This window comes from Capra hircus, chromosome 19 (assembly GCF_001704415.2).
Source record: "Capra hircus breed San Clemente chromosome 19, ASM170441v1, whole genome shotgun sequence".
Lineage (NCBI taxonomy): Eukaryota > Metazoa > Chordata > Mammalia > Artiodactyla > Bovidae > Capra > Capra hircus.
In genome coordinates this window covers 8026812-8041691 of record NC_030826.1, presented here as the reverse complement: position 1 = coordinate 8041691, position 14880 = coordinate 8026812, and the positions used below count along the sequence as shown (strand labels likewise).

Genomic DNA, 14880 nt, shown 5'->3' with positions numbered 1-14880 from the left:
CCGGAACCAGCCTTAAGAGCACGGAGTGTGCTGGCGAGTGCGTGGCCGCGGCAGATGGGGACATGGGCCCCCTTCGCCGTTGCTCCCAGCTTCGGGGCGGCCGTCGGCTGAGGGCCTGGCTGTAGACACGCACCCTGGAGGCCCTGGTGGCTGCCCTGGGGAGACCCAGGCCTGGACTCCAGCGGGGCGGGGCGTCTAGCCATCCTGCTGCACCCACCTCACCAGAGCCAGCTCTTCTGCCCTCTGCAAACACGGGAGGACCCTCAGCTGGGCGACCAGCCACGGTGAGCGGAAGGGAGGTCTGCATGCACTTGCCGCCCTTTCTCGCTGCCTGACATCTCCACCAGGCACTGCCCTTGCAGACGGGCACCAGACGGTCCACTTGTACGGAAGACTTGTCCTGCTGCAAGGCGAAGAGGCCCCCACCTATAGCTGACCCCCTACCCCCGATGGGCTTTAAGGCAGTGGGTGTTACTGTTCAAACTGAAACAGAAATGCCAGCCTGGGAGGTGAAGGAGGCCAGCGGAAGCATCTACCTTCAAAGGACGAATGCTTGCTCTAAGTGGCCCAGAGCCACTCAAGGAGCACGGAGAGTCCCGCAGTTTGCAGAATTTTGACTTCCCCTCTCCCGTCAGTGGATTCGGTCCGGGGAGAAAGGAACATTTAGTTTTCTGAGCACTTCCCATATTCGAGGCATGGTCACGACATCCTTGTGTATGTGTGTGTGCTTGTGTAAACATATATAATTACATATATTTAACACAGATAAAACAGTGCCTGGCACACAGATGTCCTCTACGAAAGCTCACTGTTCTCAACTAATCATGAATCAACTCCCCATTGCGTCTACTATTTGGCTTGACTCACCCCACGGTAACCAGTCCATCCTAAAGGAAAATCAACCCTGAATATTCATTGCAAGGACCGATACTGAAACTCCTATACTGTGGCCACCTCATGCGAAGAGCCCCGACTCATCAGAAAACCCTGATGCTGGGAAAGATTGAAGGCGGAAGGAGAAGGGGGCGACAGAGGATGAGATGGTTGGATGGCATCACCAACTCAACGCACGTGAGTTTGAGTAAACTCTGGGAGATGGTGAAGGACAGGGAAGCCTGGCATTCTGCAGTCCATGGGGTCACAGAGTGGGATGCGACTCAGCAACTGAACAACCACCCCATGGTTACAGCAGAAAAGGGAACAGGCTTGGAGGAGGGATCTGTCCAACGTCACAAAGCCACGTAATGGCACAGCCAGGATTCAGTCCTAGGTCCCCCGATTCAAAACCCTTGTCCCCACCTCCAGCCCTTTCCTGCCTCCCTCTGTCTAGCCCTCGAGGCCCATTCATAAGTTATTCTGACCCTAAAGCCATCCCCGATCCTGGCCCCAGAATTAATTCCCTCAGCACTTCAGGACTAATTTCACCCACTGTTTCCTCTGCTCAGTGCTTTATTAAAATCAGCGACGGCAAAGTGAAGGTGGTCATAAACCAGTGCAATCAGCACCCCGTACCCTGCAGGCAGGGCTGGGCGTGGACACAGATCACTTCAGGAGGCTGCTCTCCCTCGCCGGGTCTCAGCGTCTGGCCAAGGAGTGGACAGGAACTGGTCTCTAACTCTGCCCAGAGACACCGGCCCCAGTGTCCACCAGAGCCGCTGCCTCGCCCAGATCTCGGGGGTGGGCGGCCTCGTCCTGAGGTCTAGCCTAGAGCCCAAGGGTTCTGGCTTCGTCGCTGCACCGTGGCCGGCTCTGAGCTGGAACCAGCTGTCTGACTTCTCTGTGCCTCGATTTTCTCATCTGTGGAGCAGAGGAACAGTGCCCACGCCACAGGGCTGCAGGGAGCTGAGAAATTAAACCAGCTAATCCTGCAGAAGCTGGTGCTGGCTCACACCTGACTGTCCTCCACACGGAGCCTAGGTGTGAGCCCTTCAAGGCAACAAAGCCAGCTCACACCTCTGCTTAAAATGAAAATCCCAAAGCCTGCTGAGCAGGGAGGGAAGGAGAAAGTGACCGCCCGCCCCCCCTTCCCGGCCTGCGGCCCCGGCCCGGAGTCCTCGGCTGGCCCCTGCCGACCTCCCAGACCTGCTGGCCAGGTAGGCCCGCCCTCCTGCTCTCATCAGCAAGGTGCGCCAAGGCAGCCTCCCAGGCGGCACTGTTTGGGAGAAAAGCCGATGGTGGCGGCAGCAGCTGTTCTTTTCATTTCTGGGAACCTGCAAGGGCATTTCAAAGTGAAAAGAAACCTCAGCCTCCAGCAGGTGCCCCAATTCTGCCACAAGCTGGGTGTTTATCCTCGTCGGTCTGTGTGTGTGTTTGTGTGTGGGGGGGTGCTCTGCCAGAGACTGGGGCTGGGCCCAGCTTCATTTCTCAATTCAAGAGAAGAAAAGCAAAGCGCGGCTTGAGCGTCGGCTCACGCGTCCCTGGGAAGCCGGGCAGAGCAGGTGAGCACAGCCCAAGGCAGGGAGCGGCCTCCTCTGGAGGCTGCCGGCCCTCCCCTGCACCCAGGGGTGGCGTGTGCAGGGAGGCGGGGCCCGTGCGCGCGGATAAGCCGCAGGCCCTGGGCACCGAGACACCGAGAAGCTGCTCCGCGCTCCCCGGCCTCCTTCAGTGACCTCCCCAGGGACACATCAAGGGCAAAGGAGCCAGATCTCAGACAACGGGACGCCACCTCCCTGCAGGAAAAATTACTTCTGCCTACAGAGCGATGAACATTTCCCACCCAACCACCGCGGCCCTCCCTACTGCCCCCACCTCCCTCGACACAGAGCGCCCTCTGCTCGCGGGAACAGAGCTGGTACACAAGCAGCGTGCGGATGGGAGCGCGCGCATGCGTGATGGGCTGGGGGGGCTGGGGGTGGGCGAGGACTGCTCCCTCTCCCGCGTAAACACAAGATTCATTTATTAAGTGCCTCTCTGGCGTTTCCTGTTGCCGTTTTTTTTTTTTTTTTTTTTTGCCTTCATCCTGCTTGTTTAATATTGCATTTGACATTCTCATTTTATAAATGGTAGCAGAAGCAGAATGGATAGCTAAAATTAGCTTACGAGTGAGGACGATGCTACAAATACGATAGTGAACACAGAAGCCCAGTTAATTCCACCCACCCCTCCTCTCCCTCCCCCTCATGCTGGGGCTGGTTCCCAGCAGAGCTCAGTCCTCAGGCTGACGGTTGGGGGGAGCTGGAGGGAGGCAACGTCCTGGGTCTCCGGAGCACCCTGCCAGGGTCAGCGCCCACCCCGGCCTGGGGCCTCCGCCGATCCCCTGACCCAGAACTGCAGCCCCAGGTCCGAGGGGCCAACCCAGGACTTTCCTGCTCTCTTGCCTGCCGGCCACTCCCACTCAGAGGCCCCTGTTCTGGGGGTTAACTCCCCAAGTGTGCCCCAATGGGAGGAGGCAGGCTTGAGATCACACCAGGCTCTGACCTTAGAAGTGGGGTTTTTGTAACCTCCCCAAAGGATGAGTCAGTGGAAACGTCTGAGTCCGCTTCCCTGGGACCTAGAAAACCCTATCCGGGGGTCCCCTTCTGCTGTGCAGGCTGTGTGCCCCCATCCTGTCAGGACCCCCAAGAGTACCCACCTCACGCCCTGTTGCCCTGGAGACTTGGGTCCTGGACCTGCCCAGGTCTGCACACCTGCCTCCCACTGCCCTGTCATCTGGCCAGGACCGCGCTACCTTAGGATTACATCTTTGTTCAATGTAATGGTTCTAAGGATAATGACAGTGCTGACGACGGCTACGACAGTGAGAAGACCTCTCACGATGACAGAATGTGCTGTGTGCGGCCTGGTAAAGCCCTCCACAAGCCCCAATTCCAGCAGTCTTCATGGGAGGGGCCACACTGCCTGTCTTACAGAGCTGACGCACAGAAGCCTGCCCGAGGTCACCGTCAGGAGCAGGCAGTGACTGCACTGTGGGGCGTCGGCAGTGAGCGGTTCACGGCACCACCACCGGGAAGGCCTCTTGGGTGGACAGCACCCCATGCTTCCCTCCACACCTGCCCCCTAAGAACGAAGGTGCTGCTACTTTCCACAGGCTACAACGCCAAACCCTGGCACCTGCTTGCTGGCCCCCGCCCCAACTAGTAAAATGCTGCCTCAATAGTAGTGGACCTGGGTGACCGCTTGGCTGAGAAGCTCCCCTTGGGCCCATTGAGATAAGCAGACCACCAGCTCTGAACTACAGCGGATGAGGCCAGGAGTTGAAAACTGAGGTCCGAGGCCAAATCCAGCTGCCACTTATTTTTGTAAATAAGGTTTTACTTCAACGTAGCCATGCCCATCAGAGAAGGCAATGGCACCCCACTCCAGTACTCTTGCCTGGAAAATCCCACGGATGGAGGAGCCTGGAGGGCTGCAGGCCATGGGGTCGCTGAGGGTCGGACACAACTGAGTGACTTCACTTTCACTTTTCACTTTCATGCACTGGAGGAGGAAATGGCAACCCACTCCAGTGTTCTTGCCTGGAGAATCCCAGGGATGGGGGAGCCTGGTAGGCTGCCGCCTATGGGGTCGCACAGAGTCGGACACGACTGAAGCGACTCAGCAGCAGCAGCAGCAGCAGCCATGCCCATCATTTACATATCATTCTTTGTGACAGAGACGAACAGCCTTTGAGGCTTAAAATATTTACTGTCTGGCCCTTGACAAAAAATTTATTGGTGCCTGGTTTAGGCCAAGTGGAAAGTTATAGTTACTAAGGGGGTTTCAGGAAGGCTGATTCCTTCAAGGCGACCAGCTTATATCCCCATCGACAGAGCAGGCCGAGCCCTCCCAGGGTCAGGGACTGAATCAGCACTTCCTGCAGGAGGCCGAGGGCAGTGACCATCACCATCTTTGGGAGGAGGAAACACATGCATACAGGTGGGGTACTTGCCAGCCGCAGGACAACCAGTGGTGGGCCTAGACTTCAGGCTGGGACCACGTTTTGAAGTCCTGGGTGCTTCTAAATGACCCAGTAGGTCCCAACCTGGGGACAAGGACATTCGACATCACTGGAGGGTCCAGACCATCACCCTGTGGATGAGCCTCACACACCTGCAGTCAACTCCTCAAGACCCAAGTCAGAGGGGAGGCGAGGATGCTGAGAGCGTCCTCTGGTCTGGTCTCTGACCACGCAGGGGTGTGTGCTGCCGAGAGCCCCAGACTCAGCTGACTCCGTGTTCAGTCCCGGGTTCCTTCCTCATGACACTGGATGGACGATTTATGACCCAAACCCCCACGTTATCTCGTCAGCCACGATGCTCTCCAGAGCACTCAGACTTTAATGTGCACACAAATCACTGCGGATTTCTCAAAATGCAGATTCTGTTTCGGCACATCTGGGGCAGGGCCTGATACTCTGCATTCCTAACAAGCTTGCTTAGCAGTTTTCATACATTGGATCGCCTTAAAGGAACAAGGAAAAGGATGCTTAAAGGAATCCTATAGCAATCGCTGCATAAAACAAAACCTTGCCCTTGTATCCACCAGTCAAATCTGTCCAGATTTTTCCATGATGAGGTCTGTCTAAGGCGGCAGCAGTGTAGAGTGGGAAGAACCCAGGGCTGGGGCCAGGAGGACACAGGTTCAAATCCCAGCACTGCCCTTTCAGCCGTGGGTGGCGGAAGTCCCTTCCTGAGTGAGCCCTGCTGTCCACTCCGTGCGGGGGGACGACGGCCGCCTGAGTGTGAGCTGCCTGGTGGGCATTGATGTCCTGCAGTGGGTCAGAGCCAGGGAAGGGCTCGAAGTGCCCCTGCCTGGCACGTTTCTAGCTGGACCCTGGGTCCTCACCTGCTGCGGCTGGCATTGCCCCCCGACTTCTGAGGTGAGGGCTGAGCCAGGACCCCGAGGAGGCCGGCCCAGGGCGGTCTCTGTCAGTCCTCACCTCCCTCCCCATGGCTGTCGGAGGCCCTGGGGCTGCACTGGTGACTAATCAGGCCCAGGGGGAGGGAGGCGTCACTACTGTACTGCGCTGGCGGGCTGGCGCTGGGGCCCGGGGGGTGCCCCTCCGGACGGTCAACACATGGCCCACACGTGCCCTGTGTGTTGACTGTGAGGAGCCACGTCTGCACTCCGTTCTGTGTCTGGTCGGACACCGGGACCAGGTCTCGTGGGTCGGGCCCTGAGCTTGGGTTGTGGGGGGGAGTGGGGAAGAGGCCTGCGGCCCTCAGGGGCCCCTTGGAGGCTTAGGCCTTGTTGCCAGTCGGGAGCCTGGCCCTGAGTGAGCCTGCATCCTCTGCGTGCTCGCAGGAGAACTTGGAACCACCTGGGCTGCCGTGTGGCTGCTGAGAGGGGCGGTCAGCAGCCCTGGAAGGCTGGTGCCCAGCTAGATGATGCCCCTCCAGGTCCCCTTCAGCCACGAGAGGAGCGGCCTATGGGTACAGACGGGAGCTCCGGCCTGGAACCTGCTGCAGCCACTCGCTGGCTGTGTGGCTCCGAGCAAGCTGCCTGACTCCTCTCTCTGCCTCGCCTTGCTTATCAGTCAAGCATACGCCCATGACTGACCCATGTCAGTGTATGGCAAAAACCACCAGAACACTGTAATTAGCCTCCAATTAAAATAAATAAAATTTAAACAATAATAATCAGCACCTTCACCAGGTGTGGGTGAGGATCAAACGGCAGCCATAACGCAAGCACTCAGGAGATGGTGGCGTTGGCTTCCCCAAATACCGGCGATTCCTGGGGTCTCGTGTGGGGGCGCCAGGCGTGGCTCTGCCCATCCCCCTGCCGTGACCCTGACCTCCCCGGGGGGAGGGGGTGGCGGGGAGCAGCGAGCAGGGTAGAGTTTCTTCTTCTGGCCTCTCTGCTCCTTTGCAGGTAGAAGCACGTGCCCCTCCATCAGCTGCTGGCTGTCCTGGATATAGAGAAGGACCCTCATCTCTCTCTCTTTTTTGTAATGCCCAGGAAATTCAACAACCAAATCAGGTGGGAAATGGCTATGGGAATGAGACATGCCTTACTGTCACAGGGTCCCTCGCCTAACCCTTTCTTGGTTCCACGATCATGTACACAGGGCCCACTGCGTGCCGGATTAAGAATCAGAAGAGCTGGATTCGAGTCCTGTGTTTGTGACTCAGCACGGTGAGTTCTCTCCTCCCTGTGGACAGGAGACAACGGTAGCTGCAGGGGCTCGGGGGTGTGGAGGGGGCCCCTGCCACTCTGTCCCCGCAAGGCTTCCAGGAGATCTGTGTTCACAGTGCTGGAGCACAGCCCAGTTTACAAAACACTCCTACGTACATTCTCACCGCCGCCCCTGTTTCTGCTTGGCAGTCTCTGAGCTCTCAGAGTCTTTCTGATCTCTCATTTGAATTCTGTCCACAGCACAGTTTAAATTCATTTCTTTTTTCTGTGAGTCTTAGAAGTAGACACCGGTATCACAGAACCCAAAGCAATTCAGGATGTGGGCCCCTCTACCAATGTGCTTTAAATTCCACCCTTCTTCCGAGGACAGGAGCTTGCTGGAGAAGTCCTTTCAATGATGGCACTGTGGACCACAGCAAGAGCTAATGTTTATCAAGCCCAACCTGGGGCTTTTGCTCGTGGGATCAATCCTGCGAGGTGGTCAGCACAGGCCCTCCTGTTACGCTGGAGCTCAGCCAGGTGACCTAATGCTACCCTCTCCAGCACCTCTAAGTTCCCCCTCTGGGCCTGTACCTGGTGGGGCTGCTCTGGGCACCTACAGTGACGCCTCCATTGGCTTCTGTGATCCTGACCCGTCTGGCCCTGATTCATGCCTCTTGCCTATGTCTGTTCTTGCTTATTCTCTTAAAACCAGCCCCAGGTTCCACAGAAAACAGAGACCTCACGCTCTGCACACTGTTACCTGCGCCTGCCACCATCGGCTTCCACCCTGGTGCAAAAGAAAGGGACAAACGTGACGGACGGGGGACAACGGCTACAAACCTCTCTGGCTTCAGGCCAGCCTGCAGGTTACCTGGGCCTGGAGCTCTAGCTTCTGACTGTCCCCCGTGTCATCTGGGGGTCCACCTCCCCACCTCCAAGCCAGCTTGCCTGGCAGCCAATACGCCAAGGCCTGTGCGCCTTCCCTATAGAGGGGGCCCGGGGGCATATCCCCTGGGCCTCTGTCTCCCCACAGAACAGCGGGGAGAAGGAAGCCCTTTCCGCTTGCGTCTCAGGCTTGTCGCCAAGCCAGTCAACAGTGAAGGGCCGCACATATGCATTTGCGGCAGCACCGCGAGGCCTCTTGCCAGGCGACATCGGGCCTTCCCGACGAACCGTGAAGTCCTGGCAGGACAGGACTGGACGCTGCCACTGCCTTGGGCGGCCCTTCCGCATCCCCCAGTGCCCAGGCAGGCCTCATTGGAGTCTGGCCACAGCTGGCCTGGCTAGAGACACAAGGCCTCCGGGCACTAAAAGCGGCTTTCTTTTAAGCCTCGTCTCTAGTTTTTTTAAAAAACAGCAAGTGCTGACCTACCGAGAGAGAAGTATCAGCTGGAGGGGGTGGGAGCCTGTGAGGGGACCTTGGTTATTTCTCTACCCCCATCCGCCCGGTACCATTTCAACGCCTGAGCTGACGCCTCCAACCCACAGGACGCAAAGAAACAGTATTTTCATTTCAGATGCATATGACGGTTAGGAACAATACGAACAATATTATTTTAGTGCCCTGGGAAAAAATTAGCAAGTCAAATATTGAATCAGGCCTGTAGCAACCACATGCTAAGCAGATTGCTTTGATCTTATCCACACTAAAAGCTCTATTATTGAATTTAAAGTTGGTGAACACATATCAGACCAATATACAATGTGTTATCTGAATGCATGTTTCAGAAGCAAGGAATGTTTTGACTAAAGAAAGAGAATATCAAAGTTACAGCTGTAACAGAGTCAACACAAAGGCGCCCTCCCTCTTTTCTTGGGGCTGGAGGTGCTGCTAACTGCAAATGTTCTGGCTCCCAAGACCTGCTGATGGCTCTAGAAACACCTGCTGGGCTGCCATCTTTCTGGAGCCAACAGGAAGGGGGTTCTCACCCACCTACTCAATTGGAAGAAAGGCGTTTAGACTTCCAAGCTGTCACGCATGAGCTGCACATGGTATGGCGCCCTCTGGTGGCCACTTCTCTGGGCTGTCGGTCTGGCAACCCAGACTTCAAAGATCCAACACGCTTCTAGTCGAGCGTGTCCTCTAGGAAAGGAGACTTTTGAAGGCCAAATGGAGGCCAAAACAACTGATCATGAGGGTCACACTAGCTGATCAGAAGGAAAGAATATTAATTACCCAGCAGGGCCTAAAGAGATAGTTAATTTGGGCAAAAAACTTCATATTTAAGATAGAGCTCTCAAAAACCAAGCTAAACAGCAGATACATACCAAAACCAGGTGTTGGCAAATTAAAACTTGCAGGTCAAATCTGAGTCCCCCAGCCACTTTTGTAGAGGCCCAGAGTCAGGAATGGTTTTTACATTTTTCTTTTAAGAATTTTTTTTTTTAATGTGAACCATTTTTAAAGTCTTTATTGAATTCATTACAACATTGCTTCTGTCTTATGTTTTGTCTTTTGGAGGCATGTGGACTCTTAGCTCCCGGATCAGGGGTTGAACCCAGACCCCCTACATTGGAAGGCAAAGTCTTAACCATTGAACCACCAAGGAAGGCCCCAGTTTTTACATTTTAAAATGTCAATCATTTAATCAATAAAAATGAGGTGAAAATTGCAAGATTTCAATTTTAGTGTCCCTAAACAAAGCTTTATTAAACACAGCCCTGCTTATCCCTGTATATATTGTCTGCAGGTATTCTGTAGCTGGGTAGTCAGTTGCATGGCCTGCAAAGCAGAAAATATATCCTATTTGATCCTTAACAGAAAAACCTTGTCAACTCCTGCCGTTCACAGAGCTGAACTCTTGGTCTGGTCCCTGCGCCCACCCAGCGCACCTTCAGGCATGACCGGGCTGCGGCAGTCTGCGGGACAAGGGGTGGATCCGGGGCAAGGGGAAGCATTTCAATGTAACCCCTACCAACTTACCATTGTCTCATTGATTTTTATTGAGGTATAATTGCTTTACAACAACATATTAGTTTCTGCTGTACAGCAAAATGAATGAGTTATACGTATACATATCTATCCCCTCCTTTTTAGACTGCCTTCCCACCAACTTACCATTTTATTATTGATTTCATGGAAATGAATCTCACAGACTTTCTCCACAACGTCTTCATTCTCAAAAGTGACAAAGCCAAACCCTAGAGGAGACAGGAGGGAAAAAAGACAGAGAGGAGAAGTTGAGTTCGGTTCCCTTTCTTTGATGTCCTGCGGTGGTGACCAGGCTCCTGGGAGGAGGGCAGGGAATAGATCCCTGCGTGGGGCCTCCAGCTTCAGGAAATGATTTCTAATTTGTACCGCGCACCCTTCCAACAGTGAGGAAAAGTTAATGGTTTCACCCCCATGCGGCGGGCACATGTGGTTTACATCTGCCCGGAAGCAAACAGGAAATTTACGTGTCTGTTATTTATAAGGGTCAGAGCCCGCGGCTCCCGGCGGGAGGCGGGCGGGCGGGGGACAACAACAGCAGATGACCGCGGGGCCATACTCGCCCTTTCCTCGATGGAGTGGCCAGCCCTCGGGTCGGCCTCCAGACGGAGGCGGTTATTTGTCCCTTTCTTCCTGAATTACTTCCTCTAATACCTCATCAGGACATCCTGAGGCCTGGAAGAAACGATTAAAAGTCTCAGGCCTCTGTTCTGCGCAGGCATCCTTTTTCTACTGCGGCTTCAAAAGCGCTGTGGATTTGGTGCAGTTTAAGACTGTTTGATGCCTGCTGTCAGCCCGTCAGCTATCTGCTGTATTTACTCGGCTGGAGGCCGGCTTTGCTAGACAAGCTGCACTGAAGAATTTTGGCAGCCGACCACTGCTCAGCATCCTGAGTGCCTCTCGCCACCCTCCTGCCCTCGCTTTCTTCTCCTCCCGCCCCCCAGCAGGGTTCAGCATGCTGCCCCATCTGTGACCCCACTGGGTAAGCTGCGCTTTGACATACAGACCCACTCACGGGATGGCACCCTGCCCTGGATGAAACGAAGCCACAGCGGATGCACGCAGGACCACAGACACCCTGATGGGGAGGCCACAGACCCGGACCCCAGTCCTGACTCTGCATCAAATATATGTGTCCTCCTGGGAAGCCCCTTCTCCCCGCTGAGCCTCAAGGTTCGCACCTGCAACCTAAGGTGGTGAGACTGCATGCTGGGACCCTTTGGGGTCACAACCCAAACCCCTGCTATGGGCTCAATGTTTAGTGGAAGTGAAAGTGTTAGTTGCTCAGTCGTGTCCAGCTCTTTGCAACCCCATGGGCTATATAGCCCACCAGGCTCCTCGGTCCACGGTGGCTCAGACGGTAAAGAATCTGCCTTCAATGCAGGAGACCCAGGTTCAATCCTTAGGTCGGGAAGACGCCCTGGAGAAGGGAATGGCTACCCACTCCAGTACTCTTGCCCGGAGAACTTCATGGACTCAATGTTTGTGTTCCCCCAAATTCATGTATTGAAATCCTCCCCCAGCGGGATGGTGTTAGGAGGTTGGGCCTTTGGGAGACGTTTGGATCAAGAGGGTGGAGGCCTCATGAACGGGATCAGTGCCCTTATGTAACACACGAGGCAGGCTGCTTCCTTGCGCTCTCTGCCCTGGGAGGACACAATAAGACATCCCTTTGCAAACCAGAAGAGGGCCTTCACCAAAAACCTGACCATGCTGACGCCCTGATCGTGGGCTTGCGGCCTCCAGTATCATGAGAAACACATTTCTGTTGCTTGTAAGCCTCCCAGTCTATGTGCGTGCCAAGTCGCTTCAGTCGTGTCCAGCTCTGTGTGACCTTATGGACTGCAGCCTGCCATACTCCTCTGTCCATGGGATTCTCCAGGCCAGAATACTGGAGTGGCTTGCCATTTCCTTCTCCAGGGGATCCTCCCAACCCAGGGATCGAACCCAGGTCTCCTGCACTGCAGACAGGTTCTTTACTGTCTGAGCCCAAATACTGGAGCGGGTTGCCATGTCCTCTTCCAGGGGAGCTTCCCAACAGCTCAACTGCCCAAGACACTGTCCTCTCCAAAGTTATGAGCCTGGCCTGTGCACACCAACCAGGGACACGAAAATCAGAACAGCTGTTTTAGTATTATGACAATCAGTGCTTCTTGTCAATGAGTACACATACAGATGCTCCCTTTTTAAGCTTCTGTGTCTGTGTCTACTCTGGGCCCCAGAAATCCCAGGTGGACAGAAAATCTCTCAGGATGCTCTTCTCCCTGACCTGCAACCATCTTTCAAGGAACAGCGGAGAACAGGCTGCTGTGAGCATTGCACACCTACATCCCAGCTCCCGTGAGATCCAGAAGATTCCTCGGGGAAGGAATGGAAAAGGCCACTCCCTGCTCTCTGTCTCCAGTAAAACAGAGGGCCAGGATGACCACAGAATCGGCTATCACGATCTTTACGATGCTATGTAATTTACTGTGCTTGCTGTGCTCAGTTGCCCAGTCGTGTCCGGCTCTTTGTGACCCCATGGACTGCAGCCCACCTGCCTCCTCTGTCCATGGGATTCTCCAAGCAGGAGTACTGGAGTGGGCTGCCATGCCCTCCTCCAGGGGGATCTTCCCTACCCAGGGATCGAACCCTGGTCTCGTGCACTGCAGTTGGGTTCTTTACCGTCTGAACCATCAGGGAAGCCCACGTGATTTATTACCAAACACCAAATACCAGGTCGGTGTTCCCAGCCTCTGCAGCTCAGCCCAGGCCACTGCAGACACGGAAGGCTGGAGGTGAGACCCATCGAGAGACCTGTCGTGAGGAGCATGTACAAGCCTTTGCCACACAGGGTCAGAGTTGGCAAGTTTCTCCCAGGGTCTTTGGATACAATGTTATTTTGTTTAAAATGAGGCCCAACAGGAAACAACTCACCAGGTCCATACACCCCTCTACACCAGGTCCCTGCAGAGAGCGCTGCAGCAGTGACCTTCTCTCTGGCCCTCGGTCCCACAGTCACGTGCAGGGCTGGAGGAGACCACACCCAGAGGCAAGTCTTGGAATGATTTCTCTTTGGGCTTTGTTGTGATGGCTGCCCAAGTCCCCCTTCAAAGGGGCCTGAAAAGACGGCTAGCACCACCGACTCAATGGACATGAAATTGAACAAACTCTGGGAGACAGTGAAGGACAGAGGAGACCAGCGTGCTGCAGTCCATGGGGTCACGAAGTGTCAGACGCAACTGAGCGACTGAACAACAACAAGGTTCTCATCCAGGCAGAAGCTGCTGCAGCGCGCAGAGGGCAACGTTTAGGCTGATCCCCTTCCTGGCCACGCTTCTGGAACCCAGGTCCTAGAAGCGACCAAGGTGCAATGCCTTCAGAAGGTCCGCAAGGGAGGGAGAGGCGGCACGGCAGAGGATGCAGGAACCTTCTAGACTGGCTTCGAGGACAAGGGCTGGGCAGGGGCCTTACTTACTCTGGGTCCCCAGGACACACAGAGGCCCTAACACACAGCGGTGGGGGGCTGAGCACAACAGAACGAGCCATTTCTGCTCCTCCAGGGCCTGAGCGGCTGGCTAACCCGCATCATAGCCTTCCCTCGAGACGGACTTAGGCCCTCCTGGGCATAAACCCGCTCCCTGTGTGCCAGGCACCGTGCTGGACATGGACATCAACATAGCCTCGTGTCCCTGTTCTCAAGGGACAGGTCAGAGGTTCCCACTTCTTTCCTGTGCAGGCCTCCCCCTTCCTTGCGACTCTCACATCTAGGCCATGAGTCACTCTGGCATCTCCTCTGTCTCTGAAGCTGCCCCTCTGGCCCAAACTCAGACCAAGGCAACATGCAAACCCTCAACACACCAAGATGGGCCAGTTCTTAGGCAAGGAGAGAACCCCACTGCCAATCAGGATGAACAGCGGCCCCCAAAAAGTAGGTTCACATCCTACCCCCTGGAAACTATGAAAGTGATGTTATCTAGAAAAAAAGGCTTTTGCAAATATAAGTTCAGAATCTCATGAAGAGATCACCCCACTGTTAGGGTGGCCTGCCATCCAACGGCAGGCATCCTGTCCCTTGGAGAGGGAGGTGAGAGACTCCGAGGGAGACGGCCCATAAGGATGGACGCAGGGCCTGCAGGGACAAGGCCGCCATCCAAGGCAGGCCAGGAGCCCTCAGGAGCCGGGAGAGGGAAGGCTGGCCCCTAGAGCCTGCGGAGGGAACATGGTCCTCCTGATGCTCTGATTTCGGACTTTAGCCTCCAGAACTGTGAGAGAATGAACTTCTGCGGCTTGAAGCCCTCAGTCAGCAGCCATTTCTCACAGCAGCCGCTGGAGCTAAGACAGCAAGGTGGCAGGTTCTGGCCACCCCCATACAGACGGAACCCACGAGATCGCTCCAGCTAGACCAGGCATGCGCTTTGAATGGAAGGCGGGAGAGTGTGGACAAATGAGGCATGCCCATCTGCGCCACCGGAAAAGAAGGTGAGTCAGTGCCCGTCCAGGGCTCCCCTCCAGGAGCTGGAGGAGACTGGTTTAATGTCACCTGGTGCCCAGGTAAGTCGAGTCACCTAGAAGCGCCACGTTCAGTCCCCTGCCAAGGAAACTGCTTTTCCCCACTTCTGCCTGGTCCACCACACAGTAACTATCAGAACTCCTGGCCCAGCGCTACTCCAGACTCACTGTCGCCCACTCCCTGCCACCGCTCAGAGACAGGAAGAGGAACAGAGGAGGGAGCTGGGAGACAGGAATTAACATGCAGACTGCTGCATGCGGAAGGGAGGGGGAAGACGCACAGACAGCATCACTTCAGATCCTGGCTCCCCGCTGGTCCCTTCCCTAATCCCGAAGGACTCAGAATTCGAGTATCACAAAACAGATTTTCCTGATCACAGGAGAGAGTCTGGATCTCAAGCCTATGTACCTTGGACGCAACA

At 55.3% G+C, this 14880-nt stretch overlaps 1 protein-coding gene across 4 annotated transcripts in view; it reads right to left on the bottom strand.

Moving 5' to 3' along the window:
• The window catches only part of MSI2 (musashi RNA binding protein 2), a 407990-nt gene that overhangs the window by 66052 nt on the left and 327058 nt on the right, over positions 1–14880 (bottom strand). For all 4 annotated transcript variants that reach the window (XM_018064098.1, XM_018064097.1, XM_018064096.1 and 1 more), the window contains exon 8: positions 10097–10179. In XM_018064098.1, coding sequence (XP_017919587.1) covers positions 10097–10179 — 83 coding nt within the window. The remainder of the gene's footprint in view (positions 1–10096; positions 10180–14880) is intronic.